At 44.4% G+C, this 24,505-nt stretch overlaps 1 protein-coding gene across 6 annotated transcripts in view; it reads right to left on the bottom strand.

Annotated features, from left to right (window-relative positions):
* Positions 1-912: 912 nt before the first annotated feature.
* Positions 913-24,505, bottom strand: part of WDR25 (WD repeat domain 25) — a 141,520-nt gene continuing 117,927 nt past the window's right edge. For 5 of the 6 annotated variants that reach the window (XM_058567707.1, XM_058567704.1, XM_058567703.1 and 2 more), the window contains exons 5-7: positions 5,563-5,733; positions 2,019-2,159; positions 913-1,374 (exon numbers count right to left, since the gene is read on the bottom strand). In XM_058567707.1, the coding sequence (XP_058423690.1) occupies positions 1,153-1,374; positions 2,019-2,159; positions 5,563-5,733 (534 nt within the window). In that variant the 3' untranslated portion in view covers positions 913-1,152. The remainder of the gene's footprint in view (positions 1,375-2,018; positions 2,160-5,562; positions 5,734-24,505) is intronic. The other variant, XM_058567708.1, reaches the window with a different exon arrangement.

Below are 24,505 nucleotides of genomic sequence, written 5' to 3'. Positions count from 1 at the left end.
AGCCACAGGTGGGGCAGGGCGGCGGTGTGAGGGCGAGGAGGAACGTGCGCCTGCACCAGGTTCTGAATGGACGCGTGCTCAGCCTCCACCCTGCTCAGGCCAGGGCAGCCCCTGTGGGGGCCTCCACTTCTGCCAGGGACCAGGCCTGCTGGGCATGGGATGTGATTATCTTTATTTTCACCAAATCAGCCACTCTTGAGCCTAAAAGAGAAGGTGACCCCACTCTGAGCTCCCACCACATGCAGCCTGACGGCATTCAGGGTCATTGGGACCCCGTGTCCTGCATGGGCCTGGGGACCTCACTCCCTCCACCCTCTGAGGAGCCCTGCGTGGGGGACATTTGGGACCATGTGCTCGCCTGTCAGTGGGTCCCTGGGCTCTTGGGGCAGCCCCTCAATTACGGCCCTCGTGGGGTGTAGTGCTCACTGGCCTGCCCAGATCCCCGGGGAGCTGGGTCTTCCCAGCCCAACTCCTCGCAACTCCTTAAGGGCCCTTTGTGTCTCCACATCACTTCTTCACCCAGGGCAGACACACACGCGTGGGCAGCATGCACACCACAGGCAGCGGGCAAGAAGGAGCCCAGAGGGCCCTAGGGCTTGGGCAGACCCAGGGGCCCAGCTGGCCATGCTTCATGCAGAGGGTGAGAGGGGCCTGGGTCTGAGCAGGCTGGGCCTGGGCCCTGTGAGACTGGCGGGGCCTGCCATGCCCCAGCACAGAGTTCCTGAGGGCAGACCTAAGACCCAGAGTCCCCCGGAGCCCCCCACAGCCCTGGGACTCCCTTGTCAGGACCAGCAGAGCAGGGCTGCCCCATCCCAAGCTCCCACCATTCTTTCTGTCTCAGAGCTCCAGTGGGCCTGCGAGTGGGGAGGCGAGAGGAAGCTGCCAATACATATTTGTCACTGAAACAACCTGAGAAACAGCAAACACTCACGTTTATTGAGCATCACCTCAGTGCCTTCACTAACGTGGTCCTCACAACCCTGAGACAAACGGATGCTGTCCTCATTTTACCGACGAGGAGACTGAGGCTCTTAGGGTGGTGGAGGCAGCCAACCCCCAAGCCAACCTCAGTGCGTGCTCACACCCACCCACTCCAAAGAAGAAGGGGAGCCTGGGGCCCGGCCGGCGTCTAGAAGGTTCCACGCTGGGTGCTCAGTGCCAGATCTTAATGTCGCCCTCCCAGGAGCAGGTGGCGAGCACGGAGGGCAGCACGGGGTGGAAGGTGGTGCCGACGCAGGCCTGTGCGTGCCCTGGCAGTGTCCGCGCCCGGCTGGCGGTGCGGAAGCTGTACAGCAGGACCCGGCCGTCGGCGCTGCCCGTCACCAGCAGGTCACCATCCGGGGAACACTCGCAGCCCACCGAGTAGCCTTCCACCTACAGAGAACAGCACAGAGGGTGAGCAGGCCACACCCGTTCCCCGAGGCCGCCTGTGAGGCGGGGTTACTACGCCCACTCTACAGAAGAGCAGGCTGAGGCCCGAAGCAGGGGAGCAGGAGAGCTGGCTTCACACCCAGCGGCCCCGAGGCCAAAGCCCCAGCTCCTCCCACGAGGCCGGGGTCCGGGCATGGACCCTGTTGCACAAGGCTGGTTTAGTGGAAGCCGGGTGGAACAGCTCCAGCACAGCTGAGGGTGTCTGGGCTCGCCGAGAGTCCCCGGTCCCCTCTGGCCCAGTGAGGCAGGCCTCAGTGGAGAAAGGGGGCAGATGTGGACATGGCCCCCACCCCCGTTCTGTCCTGCCCCCTCCCCCACCCCTGTGACCTGTCCGTGAGAGCCAGCGAATCAGGGAAAATTTTTCCTGCCAACAGCTGGGGCCTGGGGTAGGGCCACCAGGGGGTGGCCCTGGGCCTTGAGTGGACACCAGACCACACCACATATGGTCACCTGTGAAACAGGAAACAGAATCTGCCCGGACAGAGGGTCCGTGCACTCTGGGGACCCAAGTCCATTGCTGGCATTGTCCGGCAGGAGGCTCTGGGGCCAGTGCTCAGCTCTCCAGCCGGGGCACAGGGACGGGGTACCTTGTGCCCTTCGTAGCGCCGCCTTTTGCTCATCCGGTAGGGCCACACGGCAGAGAAGAGGGCCAGGTAGTTGCCATTGGTCTGCGCCAGGAACACAGGCTCCCGCGGGTGCAAGGTGAGGCTGGGGCAGGTGTATCTCTCCTGGGAAACAGCGGGGCCACAGAGAGGGTGGAGAAGGCTCCCAGCGGGCCTCGTGCCTCTGGCAGACACGCCACCCAGCACTCGGCTCGTAGGGGCTTGTGCCCTCCTCCCGGACCTTGTCCTAGGGGTCTGGATGAGTTTCCTGTGCCTGCCGTAACAACTGCCACAAATTCAGTGACTTAAAACAACACAAAATTATTATCTTACAGTTCTGGAGGTCAGAAATCTGAAATGGGTCTAACTGGCATGAAACCAAGGCGTCAGCAGAACTGTGTTCCCTCTGGAGGCTCTGGGGGGACTCGGTTTCCTCATCCTGTCCAGCTTCTAGGAGCCACCTGCACTCCTGGGCTCACGGCCCTTGAGGTGGACTGAAAAATGCCCCCTCAAATATATCCATGTCCTAATTGCTGGGACCTGTGAATGTCACCTTACATGCCAAAAAAATATTTTAAAGGGCCTTTGCAGATATAATTAAGTTAAGGATCTTGAGATGGGGAGATTATCCTGTATTACTGCTCTAAATGCAATGACATGTATCCTTATAAAAGGGAGGCAGAGGGAGATCAGACGCACAGAGCGGGTGGCGTGAAGACGGAGTGGAGAGAGGTGCGAGGATGCTGGTGTGAAGACTGGAGAGATGTGGCCACAAGCCAAGTATCACCGGCAGCCACCAGAAGCCAGCAGAAGCAAGGGACAGATTCCCCCAGACCGTCCAGAGGGAGCACACCCTGCCAACGCCTTGACTTCAGCCTAGTGATACTGACCACAAACTTCTGGCCTCCAGACTGTGAAAGAATAAACTTCTGCTGGTTTAAGCCACCAAGTTGCGGCCATTTGTTACACAGCAATGGAAAACGAATCCACGTGCCCATCTCCCCACCTCCACAGTGAGCCCTCAGGGCAGCCCCAGCCCAGCCCAGGGTCCCACACAGCAAAACACACAGCAAGTGAGGCGGTGAATAGCCATGGGAGAAGATAAATGCATGAACCAAGTGTTCAAAACACAGGCAGGGAAATCTCACCATCTGATAGGCTTGGTCACACAGAAATACCCATAAAAACTCCCTTCTCAACTGCACCTCTCCTTCCATGTTCTAAGTGTTGTCCTTAAGCCACACTCTCTAAATGAGCCCCAACTCAGAGGGCAAAGTGCGGAGCAGTCAGAACCACGGCTGCAAACTAATGTGCCCACCGGAGGCATGGAGGCCATGGCGGCCCAAGGATGAGCTCCCCGGAGGGATGCAACCAGGCAGAGCACCTCCCACCTGCACAGAAAATGAGGAGGTGTGATTCTCAGAGGGCTGACAGCTCGGGCACACAGCACTTTCACCCACCTCACTCGCTTCCCCTGGTCTCTGCAGTGGCTTTTGGAGCCAGGACTCCCTGGCGGCCAGACATGTCCCTCCAGGCCCCCTGGGCCCTGTCCTTCCCAGTGGGTTGCACTGGAACCCTGAAGTGAAGGTCTAGAGGCAAGTCTGCTCAGGGTCACTTAGAACCCTCTGAGAACAAGGGAAAAGCAAGGAGAGGGAGAAGCTGTATATGTACAACAAATATATATTTTTAAATTCAGGGTGGGAGCACCAAAGAGATTAGCCATAGCTTATCAGAAATCAAAAAAGATAATAATGGTAGTGATGATGATGGTGGTGGCGACGGTGATGATGATGGTGATGGTGATGGTGATGACGATGATGAAGATGATGGTGGTGATGATGGTGGTAGTGATGATGGCGATGGTGGTATGATGATGGTGATAGTGATAATGATTGTCATGACAGTGATGGTCATGATGGTGGTAGTCACAATGATGGTGAAGATGGTGGTGATGGTGGTGGTGAGGATGGAGCTGGTGAGGATGGTGGTGGTGATGATGGTTGTGGTGGTGATGGTTGTGATGATGATGGAGATGGTGATGGTGGTGGTGGTGATGGTGGTGGTGGTGATGATGGCAATGGTGGTGTGATGATGCTGATAATAATCGCGATGGTGGTGATAATGATTGTCATGACAGTGATGATCATGATGATGGTAGTGAAGGTGATGGTGATGATGGTGATGGTGGTAGCGATGGTGACGGTGAAAATGATGGTGGTGATGGTGGTGGTCATGATGGTGGCGGTAGTGATGATGGCAATTGTCATGATGGTGGTAGTGACAGTCATGGTGAAAATGATGGTGGTGATGATGGCAATGGTGATGGTGGTGATGATGGTGATGGTCACGATGGTGGTGGTCATGATGATGGTGGTGGTGGTGATGGTGAAAATGATGCTGGTGATGGTGGTGGTGGTGATGGTGGTCATGATGATGGTGGCGATGATGGCAGTGGTGGTGATGGTGGTGGTAGTGATGATGGTGGAGGTGATGGTGGTGATCATCATGATGGTGGTAGTGATGGTGATGGTGAAAATGATGCTGGTGATGATGGCAATGGTGACGGTGGTGGTCATGATGGTGGTGGTCATGATGGTGGTGGTGGTGATGGCAATGGTCATGATGATGGTAGTGATGGTGATGGTGAAAATGGTGATGGTGGTGGTGGTGGTGGTCATGACGGTGGTCATGACAGTGGTCATGATGATGGTGGCGATGATGATGACAGTGGTGGTGATGGTGGTGGTAGTGATGATGGTGGAGGTAATGGTGGTGATCGTCATGATGGTGGTAGAGATGGTGATGGTGAAAATGACACTGGTGATGGTGGTGGTGGTGATGGTGGTGGTGGTCATGATGATGATGGTGGTGGTGATGACGATGGTGATGGTCATGATGGTAGTAGTGATGGTGATAGTGAAAATGATGGTGGTAGTGGTGATGATAGTGGTGATGGTGATGATAGGAAGTGCATTTATGCAGCACCTTGTGCCTGGCACTGTACTAGACCCTTTATAAGCATTATGTCTTAATTCTCAAAAACACTCAAGTAATATTCTCATCCTCAATTTTCTAAGAGGGAACTGAGAATCAAAGAGGTTAAATAATGTGCTCAGGGCCCCCAGCTTGTAAGTGGTGAATCCAAGACTTTAATGCAGGTGGTCTAACTTCAGAGCCCCTGCTTGAACTCTTGTGTCACAGCCCTTGCCAAAGGGCAGGGCAGAAACCCATGGGCTGGCAGGGCTGGCAAAGGGAGGGTAGTAGTATCTTGGGTTGTGGGGCCATCTTCCCATCAATCTGGACTGGCCTGCCCCTCCACACCCTAACCGTGTGGGGTGGCTGTGCTGGGTGGAGGACCTGTACTTCACCTTCCCAAACCCTAGAGATTTTAGGCAGCTAATCTGTCTCCAAAGATCCTGCCTGCTAAACCGTCTCCCACAGGAAGTGACCCAGGATCCCAGACAGCCTGGGGCTACACGGATGTGTCCTGGGGCTGAAACTGAAAGCAATGCCAAACAGGGTTTCTCACATGGAAAATCTGGTTGGAGATTTTGGCGGAGGTCCGGAAATCCCAGGCGATAATGGTGCGGTCGGCGGAGTCCCGGCTAGAAGCATCTGTGCTGCTCAGAAACTCGGAGCCTTCCTGGAGGAAGAGGATGTCCAAGGTCTGCTGGATGGTCGCCTTGTAGCTTCTTACCACCTGCAAAAGTGGGCACCCATCATGCTGGTGGGCCTCAGGAGTACAGGGCAGGCACCCACGGGGAGGGCTGCCGAGCACCCAGAGGGCAGGTGGGTTTAATGAGGGCACTGCTGGGCAACGTGCCCCCAGGCTGAGCAGCCCTAGCTGTGGAGCTGGGGGATGGTGCAGGGAGACCTTGGGGCCCTCCCACCCCACCAGGCAAATGTCTGTCTCCCTGGGGACCTGCTCCATGATATCTCCCACAGCCTTTCCTAATGCCCCTCCCCACGAAGGGTCCTCCCCCTCCCACACCCACGCCACATCCATTGGTGCGGGGGCCCAGGAAGACGTGATGATCTCCCCAGTCAGAATGGTCCCCAAGAGAGCAGCTGGTGACCAATGAAAGTGAGCTTAGGGAAGGGCCCACGGCTAGTCAAGGGCAGCTAACAGGTATCAGTGATGCTCATCAATACTGGGGCCATACTTTGTGAGAGGGTCTTGCTTCTGAAGACCTCACATAATTCACAGCTCACAAAGTCCCTGCCTATTGTCCCTGGAGCAGTAACTCTATCACAAGGAGCAAGTGTTCTTGGAGACCATAAAGCCAGAACCAGAGTACGCAGGTTAGCTTTAAAGACGCTTTTTATTTCTTAGCATCAGTGCCAATATTCCATTGCTTCCTATCTTGTGAACTAACGTGATTAAGTATCAAGCGGTTGTTCTGTTTCTTCAGAGCACTTTATCACATTCACCTTCTATTCTAAAATAACTGGCTTGAGTAGGGGGGCGAGATGGGGTGGAGGGATCCCAGTACCAGAACTAACAAGTACCTCCACTTAACATTAACTCATGAAAAGATATTCTGTGCTCATGGATTGGACGAATAAACATAGTTAAAATGTCCATATTACCAAAATCAACCTACAGGTTCAATGTAATCCCAATTAGAATCCCAACAACACTCTTCACAGAAATAGAACAGAGAATCCTAAAATTTATATGGAACAACAGAAGACCCCAAATAGCCAAAGCAATCCTGAGAAAAAAGAACAAAGCTGGAGGTATCACACCCCCTGATTTAAAAATATACTATAAAGCTATAGTAATCAAAACAGCATGGTACTGGCACAAAAACAGACACACAGATCAATGGAACAGAATTGAAAGGCCAGAAACAAAACCACACATCTAGGGACAGCTCATCTTCAACAAAAGAGCCAAGAACATACAACGGAGAAAGGAAAGTCTCTTCAATAAATGGTGCTGGGAAAACTGGACAGCCACATGCAAAAGAATGAAAGTAGACCATTATCTTACACCACACACAAAAATTAACTCAAAATGGATTAAAGACTTGAATGTAAGACCTGAAACCATAAAACTCCTAGAAGAAAACAGAGGCAGTATAGTCTTTGGCATCGGTCTTAGCAGTATCTTCTTGAATACCATGTGTACTCAGGCATGGGGAACAAAAGAAAAAATAAACAAGTGGGACTACATCAGACTAAAGAGCTTCTGAAGACAAAGGAAATCATCAACAAAACAAAAAGGCAACCCACCAACTGGGAGAAAATATTGGCAGATCATATATCTGACAATGGGTTAATTTCCAAAATATAAAAAAGAAAACCAAAACTCATGGACGACAGATCTTTGAATTGCAATATGGAGCAACAAACAACAGGCCGCCAGCGCCTCGGGCCTGCCTGCCGGGCCTGGCCGGCCTGTTTACCAGCTCCCAGGGTGCCACCATGTGGCCACAGCATACACACAGTTCTCTGGTACCTCAGCCTGTTGGCTATGAAACAAGCCGTCTTGACAAATTTTTTAAAAACGGGAGCTCACAACCTTTTAAACGGTGCAGACATATTTTCTATCATCCTCTTTCAATGTACATAAGTCACATTCACATTAAATGCAGCACTTCATAAATCCAATTTAGACAGGGGGTATATGGGGACCCATTCTCCAGATGAGGAACACTGAGGTTCAGAGAGATGGGGGGATTTGCTGGAAGTCGCACAGCCAGGGTGTGGTGGAGCCTCTCCCTGCCCCAGCTGCCCTGGGGCCCACATCCCCATCTCCTGCTGGCCAGTTCCTGCCTCAGTAAATGTTGGGACAAATTCCTGGGGGAGGGTGGGCAACAAATGACTACTCCTCTCTGAGCCTCTTCAGAAGTAGCCCCCAGCTAGGGCAATTTCAGGGTGGGCCCCTGAAGCCTGAGGAATGGTCCAGGGGCAGAAAGAGGGCAGCCCTGCAGGCCTCTGAACACAGGGCAGGGAGACGGGCTGCCCCTTACTGGCCAGCCTATGTGCTGCTCCCCAGGTAGCAGGGACTGCTTGCCTTCCTCCCTCCCTCCCTCCACGCACCAGGATTCCACACGCCGGCTCTGCCCTCCCAGGGTAGCTCTGAGTCTCACAGAGTGTGCACTGGGAGGAAAGCTCCACACCTCCAGCCAAGAGGGGCACAGCGGCTGTGCTGCTGACGAGATGCTCCGGCCTGCCCAGACAGGGGCTGGGGCAGTAGTCTAGGGCCTGGGAGGGGGCGTGGCACACCATGGAAGGTGCGCCCAACATTTGCTCTGATGAGTCTGCACAACATTCCAACTCACAAGAACAGCGCCATCCCAAGGTGGTGTCTGGAACCTACTTTGGTGGTGGCAGGGAAGGGAACAATGCCCCATCATCATGGCTCTGGACCTATCTCTACTGGCTCCAAATCCATCCGCTCCTCTCACCCCTGCCACCATTCCAGTCTCCCCACACTTACACCACCCTCCCCACCAGCGCCCCCAGGCCTCCATTTGTCTGGGCCGCGTGGAGCTTGAAGGCCTTCCTTCTCCCTTTTCCCTAAGCCCTATCCATCACCAAGCTCAGGTGAGGAGCAGGGAATCAGAGATGTCCAGAGCAGCAAACGCCGAGAGAGGAGTGGTCTGGCCACCTCGTGTCCCTAGATGTGGCCTGTGCACTGAGGCGCCTCTCCTCCCCTGTGGTGGGGGGCACACAGCAGCCCCAGAGCCCCCCAGCCCATACAGAACAGCCGCTGGTGGGCACCCACTCGCACCGGACAGTTCCCCGCTCCCTGCAGGAGCGAGAGCAGGTTCAGGCCTTTGCACCACAGCCCCTCTCCAGCAGGGGCACCTTGATCCCCACAGGGGCTCAGGAAGCGCCCCGACCCAGGAGAGGATGGAAGAAGACGGGGGCCCTCCCTTCCACTCACTGAGCCCCCGTTAACTTCCAGCCACTGGCAGGGAGTTTCACATAAATTATCTCATGACCACACTGGAGATAGCTTCTCCCAGGGGGCAGCGAGAAGGCCCAGAGAGAAGCAAAGGGCCAGGGGTCTGCAGCACCACTACCTGCGTGCCCCACCGACACACCACCTCCCTCCCAAGACAAACTTTTCCAGGAGCACGAAAACCATCGTTCTATACGTTTCCTGAGAATGGATGGAAATGGCCCAATTCATTAGGGGGTCATAAAATCGAATGGCAGGGAAACAACGTGTTATAGGTGATCCCTGCCAACAACGCTGCTGTAAGTGGAAGGCTGACCTTTGAAGTGATCGCCGCCGAGCATGATTTACTTGCCTTCACAACTGCTCGGGCCCCGGGAAAGAGCAGAGGAGCCATTTGTGTGTCTAGCTGGTGGGTTTTATGGCAACCTTAATTACACCGACAGCTGGCGCATCCCATCCCAGGGGCGTGGGACGGCGCTACGCGGGCCTAACTATCTGGATCCAGGAGGGAGCCTCACCCGGGCTCTTCTGGCAACCGGGGCCTCTGTCGGGTAAGCAGAGCCTTGGCCCAAGGTCTAGGGTTTTGGGGAAAGTGGAAGACATGATCATGACACATTCAGGTGTGATGAAAATCTGCCAACCGCTTGGCCCGCCAGACACACCCGGGAAACTCCGGGCTGCTTCTGATTCATCCAAAGGCACAGCTTTCCCTTCCTTCGGCCCCTGCCACTTCCACAGTGCGTGCGGCTGGGGTGTAGGCGAGGCCCTGGTCCTGGCCCGGCTGCTGGCTTTACTGTGCCTGGGGCAGTCCCTTCCCTCTCCGGGCCTGGCTGTTGAGCCACCACCACGAACGGCCTGGACTGGACAACAAGCGACCCCTGAGCCTCTAAGCGCTGCTGGACCTCAGACAGAAGAAAGACTAGGGTACGCAGCTCCCCTCATCCCACCTCTGCCAGTCCTCTGCACCCAAACCTGAAGCAAAGGTGGGGGGAGACGCTGCTCTGGCTGTGCTCCCTCCACCACCTGCCTACCCCACAGGATTGTGAGCTCCTGGGGACAGACGTCTGTCACATTCCTGGCCACCCTTGGCCAGCACTGGGTCTGTACACTGCAGGCATCAGTACGGTGTGCTGAATTAACACTGGATAAGTGAATGAGTGGATAAACAAACGGACGCATGAACAAAACAACTTGAAAAGGAGGGACCTCAAGGACTCTGGCCCCCAGCCACCTCCTGGCACTTGAGGCTGAGGCCACACAAGCGGAGCTGCTGCCACTGGCTCCAGCAGGTGCCCTGGGAGGTGACACTCACCCACAGGGCCCTCCTACAGTCCTGGACACAGACAGAAAGGAAACCTGATCTCCCAAAGGGCTCCAAGACCGCGGCAGGGGTGGAGGGGAGAGCAGAGCCACGGTCCCCAATGCCACATCATCACTGGATGGGCCTCTCCCTCCCCAGTGGGAGGCCCTAGCTCTCAGGAGCCTGACGGCCCATTACTGACTGCGTAGTCCTAGGCAAGCAACTTGCCTCTCTGTGCTTCAGTCTCCACGCCTGTAAGGTGGGGATAATAATGGACTTCGGCTTGGGAGTAAACCAAGGTGACACGCCTGGCCAAGTGGCCAACATACAGCGGATGCTCACAAACCTTCTCTTCCCAGGCCAGCCAGAGACAGAGTCCCCAGGACGGAGCTGTGAGTCCTCAGGAAAGTCCCTTCTCCCCAGATTTCAATTCCTTCTCCCCGGAAATAAACACACTGGTCTCTTCAAATGCTAAGATGTGAGGAGTTTCTGCATGAAAGTCAACTGGAACGGGTGAGTGAGGGCCCCTTTCCATGGTTTAAATTTACACAAGCAGCCCATCACACAGGACAGCGTACACCAAAAGTGCTCTGTTGATAAATTCAAAAAGGATCAGAAATTTACATTGAAAAAAAAGAAAACATGATTGCATTTTTCCACAATCTGGGACGGGGGGAAACTTTCCACGCTATGATTCCAAGACCAGAAGCAATAGCAGAAAGGAGGGGTGAACCCGACTGCATGAAAATAATGATAATAATTTTAAAATCTATTGCATGGCACAAAAAACAATGAAATAAACAAGTACAAAAGGCAAATGGGAGAAATATTTGCAACTTCTATTAGAGGCAAAGGTTACTATCCCTAACATACAGTTTCTAAAAAGAGATGAAAAAGACCAACAGCTCTACAGAAAAATGGGTAAGAGAAGTGAACAGAGAGTTCATGTAAAAGGAAATGTAATTGGTCCTTTGATTTGCTCATAACAAGAGAAATGCAAATTTAATTACACAGAGATACCATTTTTTACCTATCAAATTAGCAAAATCCAAAAGTTTGACAACATACTCCGTTAGGTGGCTGTGGGGCATTAGTTACTCTACACATTGCTGACAGAAATGCAAAGTGGTCCAATCCCCGGAGAGAGAATTTGGGTAACATCGAGCAAAATAACATATGCCTGTTACCCAGCAGTATGCACGACCTAGCAACCCCACTTCTAGGAACTGATCCAAAGTTATACTGGCAAAACCTCAAAAAGATATAAGTACACCATTGAAAGCAGCATGATCTGTAAAAATAAAAAACTGGAAATAACCCAAATGTACATCAAGAAGGGACTGGTTAAATAAACTTCGGTCTATGCACACTCTGAAATGCTATGCAGCTGTAAAAAAGAATGAGGCCTATCTCCCTGCCTGCTACGGGGTGATCTCCAGGATTTGTTCAGTGAAAAAGCAGGGTAGGAGAAAAAGTGTGCAAAGGAAATAGAAGAGGTGATATGAATATACGTGTACGTGTGCTTATATTAAAAAACAGCAGATACGTTATAAACCAATGTTATTGCAATAAAATAAAAAAAAGAAACAGCAGAAAGATAAACCAGAAACTAAATAAGTAAATAACTAAATAAGACTGCCTCTAGAGGAAGGGAGAGAACAGAATGGAGGAGACAGGGCTGGAGGCAGGACTTGGAAGATTTCTGTAAAGGGCCAGACAGTAAATATTTTAGGGTTTGTGGGCCACATATAGTCACTGCTGCATATTCTTCTCTGTGTGTGTGTGTGTGCGCGCGCGTGCACGCACACGCACACGTATATATGTTAACAGCCATTTAAAAACATAAAAACCATTCTTAGCTCAAGGACAAAAACAGGCCTCAGGCCAGACTGGGCCCATGGCCTGTAGTTTTTCAATCCCTTCTCTAGAAACATGTACATATTTTATCAAATTATGCAAAAAAAATTACCTTAAAAAGCAGTCTCTAAAATGTGAAAGCAAATGAAACTAACCATGTATTGAGCTTGTAGTTTAACCACACAAATAAGATTTATTTTAAGAGACATTAAAGCACAGTAATTTAACAGTAGATTCTTAGTTGAATACACAATATGAACAGAAAACCAGTATTTTGACGGTAGATCCTAATTGGATATACATTGTGGACAAAAAGAACTGTGAGAAATCTTAAACTGTTTTCAGTTATTATGTTGCTAGTGGCAATATATACGAAAAAAAAATCATGTTAAGGCAGACAGAAATAAAAATTTTCAGTATAAAAGAGATCAAAATATATAAAACAAAGAAGTTAAAGAAAAATTCTGTAATCCTAAATTTGAATTGGAAAAATCAGTATAAACAATGATGTATTTTTTCTTAACAACAAAAACGTTTCCTAGCTCTGTGCACAGAAGGAGCCTAGAAATAAGGACCAACCACATCACTCAGATTCTGGTCTCTAGACCCAGCTAAACCCAGAAGTGACACTGATGACAGGCTGGGGCATGACAACAGTTATTCTAACTACACAGCATCTGTTCAAGAAGGTGGAAGAAACACTGACCTAAGTAAGCAGAGACATGGGGGACGTATGAGACCCTCACTGCACTTTCAGAGATGAAATACGCCATGTTTGAGATAAACACATTGCAAAAGAAACCATTAGTGAACTAGAAGACACAGCAATTGAAATTATTCAAAACATACTAGAGAGGAAAAAAAAGACTGAATTTTAAAAATGAACAAAATCTAGTTTTAACTCAAAATGGAGTAAAGCCACTGTGGCCTCTTACTCTCTCCCACAAATCACAACTAAAAACTCTGGACAAAATTTAAAAAGCGACTACCTGAAGACTTTGAAAAGTAAATATTAACCAGGTGGATTGGGGAGGGAAGTCAAAATTTGAAGAAAGACCATTATGGCAGGTGTGGTTCTAGGCTTGCGATTTCTTTAGTTCTGGGGGTTTTTGTTTTTTGGGTTTGTTTGTTTGTCTTTTAACTCCTAATGTTGACCCACAGGCTGACAATTAAGGAATTACATAGTAGGCATGGGCAGAAAAAGTTCTGAAATGAATCCATCACTCTGGCCAAAGGAAGAAGAAAATGGGCCCCTCTAAGCCAGACAGTAGAGTGAGAAATCTTCTAGCTCTCCCAGCCCTGCCCCAGTGCCAGCCCCAACAGCAGAACCGCACCACTCTGGCAGTGCAGGGCAAGCATCTGAAGCCCAGAGGTGAAAGAATCTGACTAGAAGAACGGGGGACAGGGCCTTTATTGTAAAAACAGGAAGGGAGAAGTCCATGTTACTTTTTCCTCTATTTTATCGGGCCACTTGGCCTTGACAGAGATCCCGTTTGTGGGCACAGTGTGGCGAGGCAGGAGGCTAACAGTCTGAGAGAACTCCATCTCTCTGGGCAGAAGAACCAGGGACAGAGGCCCTGGGGAGCCAGGCAGTGTGGGACAAATTCCAAACAGGAGAGAGCTGAGAAGAGACTCCTCTAATTCTGTATATGAACTGACATGCACCCCAGGACAATCATGAAGCTGCACACGCATGGAACACAATCAGTGGAGCACAGCTAAAGCTTTGAGAAGTGGAAGACCATATAACCACTACCTTTTAGTGCCTCAGCATCACCAAGGTTTTGAATACTGAGCTGAAAATGGAATCACTGCCCACAGAAGGAGAGAAAGAAATTGCAATCTGAATCTAACAGGGTTGGTTGTCTTTTAAAACAAACAAACCACTCTTCTCCACAGGATTTTAACAGGACCCAGGATCTTATAACATAATATTCAAAACGTGCAGGATATATTCCAAAATTACTCGACAAGTAAAGAACCAGGAAAATGTAAACAGTAACCATGAGAAAAGAGAAACAACAGATGCCAACCATGAAATTACCCAAATGTTAGAATTATCAGATGCTTTTAAACAGCTATAATAATAATTCTCAGTTAGATAAAGATAAACACTCTTGAAATGAATGGATAGATGGTCTCCACAGAGAAATAAAAGTTACATATTTTTTTAAATAGAAATTTTAGAACTGAAAAAAATCCAAAAAAAAAAAAAAAACTCACAGGATAAGCCCAATAATAAAATTAAAGTGACAAAAGAAAAACTCAGTGAACTTGAATATAGATCAACAGAAATAATGCAATCTGAACAAATGAACAAACCTTTAGGGACCTATGGGATAATATCAAAAGCTTAAATATTTTTGTCAATGGAGTTCCTGAAGGAGAGAGAAGAGATAGCAGTGTAGAAAAATATATATATATTGACTGAATATATATATTTGAAGAAATATTGACTGAAAGTGCCCAAATTTGGTGAAAAGCATAAATTTACAGAGTCAAGAGGTTCAGCAAGCCACAAAGACGATAAAATCAAAGAAAACCAAGCCCTGATCATCACAATCAAACTGCTGAAGACCCAAAGAAAAAATCTTGACAGCACCCAGGAGGAAAAAATGAAGCATCCCACGAACAACAATTTGGACTACTACGGATTTCTCATCAGACACTATGGAGGTCAGAAGACAGTGGAACATGGAGACGGTGAAAGAGAGAAGTGTCAACCCAGACAGTTACAGACAGCAAACATACCCTCCAGAATGAAGGTGACATGAAGACCTTGACAGATAAAAAACTAAGTGAATTTGTCATCAGCGGACCTACTCTATCCAAAACAAGCGGTAAAGGAAGTTCTTCAGGTTGAAGAGAAGTAACAGCAGATGAAAACGTGGAACGTCAGGAGTGAAGAGCAACAGAAATGGAATATAATTGAGTGAATATAAAAGACCACTGTTCTCCAGTTTCCTTTGAGATATGCATAACTATAGAAAACAAAAAGTATACGTCCTTAAGGCAGAAAGAAAATTATACCAGACCTGAATCTACACAAAAGAATGAAAAGCAATGGAAATAGTAAATATGTAGGAAAATATAAAATATTTTTTTATTATTAAAATATTTTTAAAATAATTTGCTATTTCCAACTAAAATAATAGCCGTGTATTGTGGAGAGTGTCATATACGTGGAAGTAAAATGTATGCCAACAATAGCACAAAGACCCTGAGGGGAATAACTGAAAATCTGTATTGTTGTAAGGTTCTTATATAATACAGAAGAGATATCACATGATTTGAAGGTAGACTGATAAGATAAAGATGTACACTATCAACTCTAAATAAACCACGACACAAAACCACAGATAATAAAGCAACAAAGGAGATAAGATAAAATCATAAAAAATACTAAATTAATCCAAGAGAAGAGAGGGAGAGAAAAAAAGAAGAGAAAAGAATAGATGGAACAAACAGAAAACAATAGCTAGGGGGGAGATTTAAACCCAACCATGTCAATAATTACGTTAAATTAAAACAGGATACATAAACCAGTTCAAAGGAAAAGATTGTTAAATAGAATTAAAATAAAAAATCAATACCCAACTAAATGCTGCCTAGAGGAAATGCGTTTTAAAAATAAAGACACAAATGGGTTAAAGTAAAAAGGTGGAAAAAGATATACCAAGCTAACAGTAATCAAAATAAACCAGGAATGCCTATGTTAATAACATACAAAGTACATTTCAGAGTAAAGAATATTATCTGGCATAAACAGGGTCTTTTCACAATGATAAAAGAGTCAATTTATGAGAAGAACACAACAATAATCCTAAATGTTTATGCACCTAATAACAGAGCTTCAAAATAAATGAAGGAAAACTAATAGAACTTAAAAGATGAGTAAGAAATATCCACTCCTGTAGTCACAAATTTCAACCAGTCACTCTTAACTAACAGAACAAACAGACAGAAATATCAGAAAAGATATAGCAGACTTGAATAACACTATCAACCAACTTGATCTAATTGAGATTTATAGAAAACTACGCCCAACAACAGCAGGATACACATTCTTTTCAAGTGTTCATAGAACGTTTGCCAAGAGAGGCTATATTCTAGGACACCAAACAAGTCTCAATAAATTTAAAAGGATTCAAACATACAATGCATGTTTTGTGACCACAATGGAGCCAAATTAGAAATCACTAACAGATACCTGGAAAACTCCCAAGTATTTGGAATCTACATAGCACACTTGTAAATAATCCGTGGATCAAAAAGAAACCAAAAGGGTAACTGAATGAAAATGAAAAATAATACATCAACAGTTGTGTAATGCAGCTGCAAAACCTAGAGGGAAATTAATAGCACTGAATATCTATAATAGAACAAACTAAAAATCTCAAAATAATGACCCCAACTTCCACTTTAAGAAAGTAGAAAAAGAAGATAAAATTAAACCCAAGGTTTAAGCAGAAGGAAATCATTAAGATAAAAAAGAAATGATTAATTTTTTAAAAAGGAAATAGAGAAAAATCAATAAAACCAAAATCTGGTACTTTGAAACAATTAACAAAATTGATAAACCTCTACCCAGACTGATCAGAGGAAAAAGAGAAAAGACACAAACTACCAATATAAGGAATGACAGAAATGAGGTAACATCACTACAGATTACACAAATATAAAAAAATAATAAAATTATGAAAAACTTTATGCCAAAAAATTAGATAACTTTGATTAAATGGATAAATTTCTTGAAGGATACAAATTACCAAAGGTCACAGGAAGAGAAAGAGAAAACTGGAATAATCATATATTTACTAAATAAATTTTATTTGAGGTTTCAAATCTTCCCAAAGAAAATTTCAAGCCCAGATAGCTTGACCAGTCAGTTGTAGCAAAAATTTGAAAGAAATAATACCAATTCTACACAAACTCTTCTAGAAAACTGAAGAGAAAGGAACATTTTTCCCAAGCCATTCTATGAGACCAGAATTACTCTTGATACCAAAACCAGACAAACACATTACAAGAAAAGTACAGATCAATACCACTCATGAACATAAATATGTTAAAAAAAAATTTTAACACATTTTAGCTAACAGAATCACAAATCATATAAAGAGGATAATATATGATCAAGTGAGATTTATCCCAGGAATGCAAGGTTGTTTTAATATTTGAAAATCTATTGACAAAATTCACCATATTAACAGAATAAAATAGAAAAACTGTATTATCTCTTTAATATATGTGAGAAAGGCATTTGACAAAATTCAACCTTCATTCATGATAAAAACTCTCAACAAACTAGGAATAAAAGGGAATGTCCTCAAACTGAAAGGGGCATCTACAAAAACCTACAGTTAACATCATATGTAACTGTGAAAAAGAATGAATACTTTCCCTCTAAGGCTGGGAACAAAGCAAGGATGTCCACTCTCACCACTTCTAGCCAACACTGTTCTAGAGGTTTGAGCCAGTGCAGTAAGGTAGGAGGGAGGGACGAAAATATGGCAACCAGATTGGGAAAGAAGAATTCAAGCTGCGTTTCTTCACAGATAACCTGACCATCTTTGCAGAAAATGCAACAGAATCTACAAAGAAGCAACTAGAACTAGTAAATGAGCTTAGCAGAGTTGCAGAATTCAAGGTGAATATACAAATATCCCCTGTATTTCTATACACTAACAACGTATAATCAGAAATTGAAATTTAAAAATACTACTTACAATAACATAAAATATATAAATACTTAGAAATAAATCTAACAAAACATGTGAAGCAGCGATACAATGAAAACTACAAAACATTGGTGAGAGAAATTAAAGAAGATTTAAATATATGGAGAAGTATACTATGCTCATGGATTGGAAGACTCAAAATCGTTAAGAATTCAATTGTCCCCCAAACTGATCGCAGATTATGCAATATCATTCAAAGTTCAAGCAGGCTTTTTTGTAGAAATTGACAAAGTGATTGTAAAATGGAAATGTAAGTGCAAAGAACCTAGAATAGTCAGAACAATCTTGAAAGAGAAAAAAATTGGAGGACTTACACTACCTGATTTCAAGACGCATAAGATTACAATCATGAAAACAATGGGGTATTGGTGTCAAGATACACAAAGAAAGCAATGGAACACAAGAGTGAGTACAAAAACAGACCAACACATACTTAGTCAACTGATTTTCCATGGTAGTATAAACACATAGATATTGTTTTCAACTAATGTTGCAGGAATACTGAATATCCACATGCAAAACCATGAGCTTCCATCCATACGTTGCACCATATACAAAAATTAATACAAAATAGACCACATGCTAATAGAAAGCCCCAAACTATACAACTTCTGGAAGTAAACATATGAGCAAATCTGTGGCCTTAGGTTATGCAAAGTTTGCTTAGATACGACACCAATAGCATGATCCAGAAAACAAAAACGTTGCTAAATTAGACTTCAAAATTTTTTAAATCTGCTCTTCAAAAAAACCTATTATGAGAATGAAAATACAACCCATAGACTGGGAAGAAGTATTTGCAAATCACATATGTGATACACATCTTACATTCAAAATATATAAAGACCTCTCAAAATTCAGTGGTACAAAAAAATCCAATAAAAAAATGGGCAAAAAATTTGAACAAACACTTCACCAAAAAAAATACAGATGGCAAATAAGCTCACGAAAAGATGCTCAACATCATTAGTCATTAAGGAAAAAATGCAAATTAAAACCACAGTGAGAGACCGCATTACACAGATTTTAGAATGACTAAAATTAGAAAGATTGATCATACCAAAATGTTGACTAAGATGCAGAGCAATAGAACCTCACACAATGCTGCTGGGAGTGTAAAATAGTGCCAGCATTTGGAAAACTGGCAGTTTCTTTAAAAGTCAAACATATACACCAGCATATGACCAACCCAGACATTCCAATCTTAGATATTTATCCAACGTCTTAGTCAGCCCAGGCTGCCATAAAGTACCACAGACTGGGTGGCTTAACAACAGACATTTATTTTCTCACAGTTCTGGAAGCTGGAAGCCTAAGATCATGGTGTCAGCAGGGCTGGTTTCTGGGGAGGCCTCTCTCCTTGGCTTGTAGACAGTGCCTTCTTGCTGTGCCCCCACGTGGCCTTTTCCCTGTGCAGCACACAGAGAAAGCTCTGGTGTCTCCTCCTCTTCTTATAAGGACCCCAGTCCTATTGGATTAGCGCTTCACCCTTATGACCTCATTTAACCTTAATTACCTCTTTAAAGGCCCTATATCCAAATATAGTCACCCAAGGGGTTAGGGCTTCAACAAATAAACTTTGGGGGGACACAATTCAGTCCATAACACCCAAAGAAACGAAAACATGTGTCCACACAAAGGCTTGTACATGAATGTTCACAGTAACTTTACCTGTAATAACCAAAGACTGAAAACAATCCAATGTCCGTCAACAGGTAATTGATAAACTGTGGTACAGTTATCTGTCTCTTAATGACAGGGATACGTTCTGAGAAATGTGTCGTTAGTCAATTTTGCTGTTGTGTGAATATCACAGAGTGTACTTACACAAACCTAGATGGTACAGCCTGCTACACACCTAGGCTATGGTACTAATCTCACAGGACCGCTGTCGTACATGTGGTCCGTTGTTGACCAAAACGTTGTTATGCGGCACATGACTGTATATCCTTACAATGGAGTACTACTTAGCACTATGAAGGAATGAACTATTATTGATACACACAACATGGATCAATCTCAAAATAATTACACTGAATGGGAAAAAAAGCCAGGCAAAAAAGAGTAGACACCGTATTACTATATTTACATAGAAATTCTAGAAAATGGAAACCAATTTATAAGGACAGAGAACAGATCAGTGGTTGCCTGAAGACAAGCATGTCACGGAGGGGCAGGAGGAAGCGATTACAAAGGGGCACAAAAAAAGGTGATAGATACATTACTTATCTTGATTGTCGTGATGGTTTCATGGATGTACATGTATTTTAAAACTAATCAAACTGTATACTTCAAATATGTGCAGTTTATTGTATGTCAATTATACTTCCATAAAGGTATTTTTATAAATGGCTAACAGGAAAAAAATGAAGGCAAAATAAAGACTTTTTTTTATAATTTATGTTTTAATCGTTTATAACTGTGAAATTTTGTTTGTACATTATTGTTTGTCAGTCACTATATACATGACTCCCTTCACCCCTTGTGCCCACCCCCGACCCCCTCGCCCCTGGTAAGCACCAAACAGTTCTCTCTGTCCGTGTGTTGGTTTATATTCTACATATGAGTGAAATCATGCAGTGTCTGTCTTTCTCTCTCAGGCTTATTTCACTTAACATAATATCCTCCAGGTCCACCCAAGTTGTTGCAAATGGGACGATTTTATCTAATAAAGACTTTTTTTGATAAACAAAAACTGAGAGAATGCACCACCAGCAGACCTGTCCTATAGGAAACGTTAAAGGAAGTTCTTCGGACTGAAGGGTAATGACACCAGAATGGTACTTAGATTAACAGGAAGGAATGAAGACCCTACAGCCATTAAAAAAATAATAAAATAATGTTAAGAACAATTTTAGGCCAACAATTTGACAACTTAGATGAAATGGACAAATTCCCTGAAAGAAAAAAAGTTATAAAAATGACTGAAGAAGACATAGAACACCTGAATAGCCCTATACACACCTTTTTGAAAACTTTGTAATTAAAAGCCTTCCAACAAAGAAAACCCTGGGTCCAGATGTCTTCACTGGTGAATTCTATCATACATTAGGAAGAAATAACACCAATCCTACAGAAACATTCATAAAGTATGAGAGGAGAGAACATTTCTCAATTCGTGTTTTTGAAACCAATATTAATCTCATATCAAAACCAGACAAACACAAAAAAGACAACACAAGAAAAAAGTACACGCCAATAATCCTCTTGAACATAGTTATAAAATCCTTAACAAATAATTAGCAACTAGAATTAAACTATATATCAAAAGGATAATACATCACGATGAAGTAGGGTGTATCTCAGAAATGTATGATTTAACTTTTTTTAAAAAAAACCAATGTAATTCACCATATTAACTGAATATAGAAAAAATACATAAATGTGGTAAAATCATTTGACAAAATTTAACACCCATACATGATAAAAACTTTCATAAAACTAAGATTAGAAGGTAACTTCCTGGGCCGGCCCTGTGGCTTAGCGGTTAAGTGCGCGCGCTCCGCTGCTGGCAGCCCGGGTTCGGATCCCAGGTGCACACCGACGCATTGCTTCTCCAGCCATGCTGAGGCCGCGTCCCACATACAGCAACTAGAAGGATGTGCAACTATGACATACAACTATCTACTGGGGCTTTGGGAGGGACAAAAAAAAAAAGGAGGAGGATTGGCAATGGATGTTAGCTCAGAACCAGTCTTCCTCAGCAAAAAAGAGGAGGATTGGCATGGATGTTAGCTCAGGGCTGATCTTCCTCACAAAAAGAAAAAAAAAGAAGGTAACTTCCTTAAACTGATTTAAGATTACTCTGAAAAACCCACATCTAACATTAATCTTAATGGTAAAAGACTAAATGCTTTCCCCATAAGATGAGAAACAAAACAAGGATGTTCACTCCTACCACTTCTATTCAACACTGTACTGGAGGTGTTAGCCACTGCAAAACAGCAAGAGAAAGAAATAAATGCATACACAGTGGAAAGGAAGCTGTAAAACTGTATTATTCACAGACAACATGATCACATACATGGAAATTCCTAAGTAATTTATTAAAAAGCTACTAGAACTAAGAAGTAAATTTAGTAAGGTCACAGGATACAAAGTCAGTATAAGAAAGTTAATAGGATTTCTATATACTAGCAACAAACAACTGGAAAATGAAATTGAAAATAAAATTCCATTCACAATAGTATCCAAAACCATGAAATACTGAGGAATAAATTTAATACAATATGTGCAACATCTGAACACTGGAAACTACAAACCACTGCTGAGAGAAACTAAAGAAGACCTAAGCAAACAGAGATGTGCACTACACTCATGGGTCAGAAGACTCAATGTTGTAAAGATGTCAATTCTCCGAAACTGGACACAGTCCTAATCAAAAGGCCATCAGGCTTCTTTTTTGTAGAAATTGACAAGGTGATTATAAAATTGAAATGGGAATATCAAGAACCTAGAACAGCCAGAACAATTTTGAAAAAGAAAAACAAAGTTGGAGGGCTTGCACTATCCAATTTCAAGAATTACTATAAAGTTACAGTAACCAAGAGGGTGTGGTATTGGTAAAAAGAAAGATAAATCAATCAACAGAACAGAACTGAGAACCCAGAAAGAGACCCACACTCATATGGCCTGAATTCCGACAAAAGGACCAAAACAATTTAAAGGGGAAAGAAATGTCTTTTTCAACAAACGGCACTAAAACAACTGGTTACCCCACATAAATAAATAAATAAACCTTACCTCATACCATACACAAAAATTAACTCAAAATGGATCACAGACCTAAAAGTACAAGAAAAAACTATGAAATTTCTAGAAGAAAATATAGGAGAAAAGCTTTGCAACCTTAGGGTAGGCAAAGAGTTCTTAGATAGAACACAGAAAGACATGGACTTGGAGAAAATCCCAGAATATACAAAAAACTCCTACAACTTCATCATCATCTTAATTAAATAGGCTAAAGATCTGAACAGACTCTTGGCAAAAGAAGATATTCAAATGGTTGATAGACCCATGAAAAGATGTTCAACATCATTAGTCATCAGGGAAATGAAATTAAAGCCACAATCGGATACCACTACACATCCACTGCATGGCTAAAATGGAAAAGATTGACAATACCAAGTGTTGGTGAGAATGTGGAGCAACTGAAACTCTCCTACACTGCTAACGGGAATGCGAAATGGTACAACCACTCAGGAAATAGTTGGGCAATTCGTTATAAATTTAAACATACACATACCATACCACTTAGCAATTACATTCCCAGTTATTTACCCAAGAGAAATAAAAATATATACCCACATAAAGATTTGTTCATGAATATTCACAGCAACTTCATTTATAATAGCCAAAAAGTGGAGACAACCCAAAATGTCCATCAACAGGTAAAGGGATAAACAGTGATATACCCATAGAATAGAATACTACTCGGCAATAAAAAGGAATACTGATGCATACAACAATATGGATGAACCCAAAAAACATTATGTACGCTAACTGAAAGAAGTCAGATACAAAAGAGTACCTACTGTATGGTTCCATTTCTATGAAAGCCCAGAAAAACGCAAACTGCTCTTTAGCAACAGAAAGTGGGTCAGTGGTTACCTAGGGGCTCAAGTAGAGGAAGGGATTTACTGCAAAGGAGCAGGTGGGAACTTCTGGGTGATGAAGATGTTCTGTATCTTGATTGCAGTGGTGGCTCCACAAATGTATATACCTGATAAAACTCATTGAAGTGTGCACTCTAAGGATGGCAGTTAGTTGTATGTAAGTTATACCTCAGTAAAGTTGATTTAAAAACAAGACTCAGAGCCTACTTAAAGAGGCTCACTCACCAAATATAGGGCAATCTGACTGTTGGAATAATAATAGCCACAAATGGTGGAAACGTTAAATATGTTATAAACCCATGAGTTCATAATGATACTTAAAAAAAAAAAAAAGAAAAACCTAATTAGGTACCTTTGGAGAATGCTAGGGAAACAAGTCATTATTCTGAAAACTTGTAAATAAAGGAAAAGACTCAAGCCTTTCTCCTGCCTCTCTGGTCCTCAGGGTAACTAAGTTTAAAAGCAAAGCTTTCTTTATAGAAGCAGTGCAGTTATCTCACAACCTCTAACGAATTCATAGATCCAGGCGATGATCATTAGCAACTACTGAGACCATTAGGTGAAAAGCTGATGGGGACTTTATAATGGAGCCATCAGGCTGACACTGGAGCCCCTATCAGTCACAACACTAAAAGTGGTTCAACCAGACGAAGTATGCACCACTACCTAGAAACTGTTTTTGCCCCAAAATTGAGCCTGAATCTGAAATGAATTTTTCAAGAAATGAAATATTCTTGAAAAAAAAAAAAAGACTAAAATCCCCTCAAGCCTCTATCTAGATCCCGCTACTCAAAAAAAATACACAAAAATATATAGCCCCTGGACCAGCAACGTTGGTATCACCTGGGAGTTTATTAGAAAGGGATCTCCTCCAGCCCCACTCCAGAACCCACTGCGTCGGAATCAGAATGAGAGTCAGAGTAACAAGCTCCCTGGGGAGTCTGTGTGCGCCTCACAGTGTGAGCAGCACTGTTCTCGCTGTAACCACCAGTTTATAAGACATACAGGGAACAGAGGAATGTGCTAAATGACACCACAGGGGA

This window comes from Diceros bicornis, chromosome 24 (genome assembly GCF_020826845.1).
Source record: "Diceros bicornis minor isolate mBicDic1 chromosome 24, mDicBic1.mat.cur, whole genome shotgun sequence".
NCBI lineage: Eukaryota > Metazoa > Chordata > Mammalia > Perissodactyla > Rhinocerotidae > Diceros > Diceros bicornis.
The sequence above is the reverse complement of the archived record's forward strand: the minus strand, read 5'-3'. Positions and strand labels throughout refer to the sequence as shown.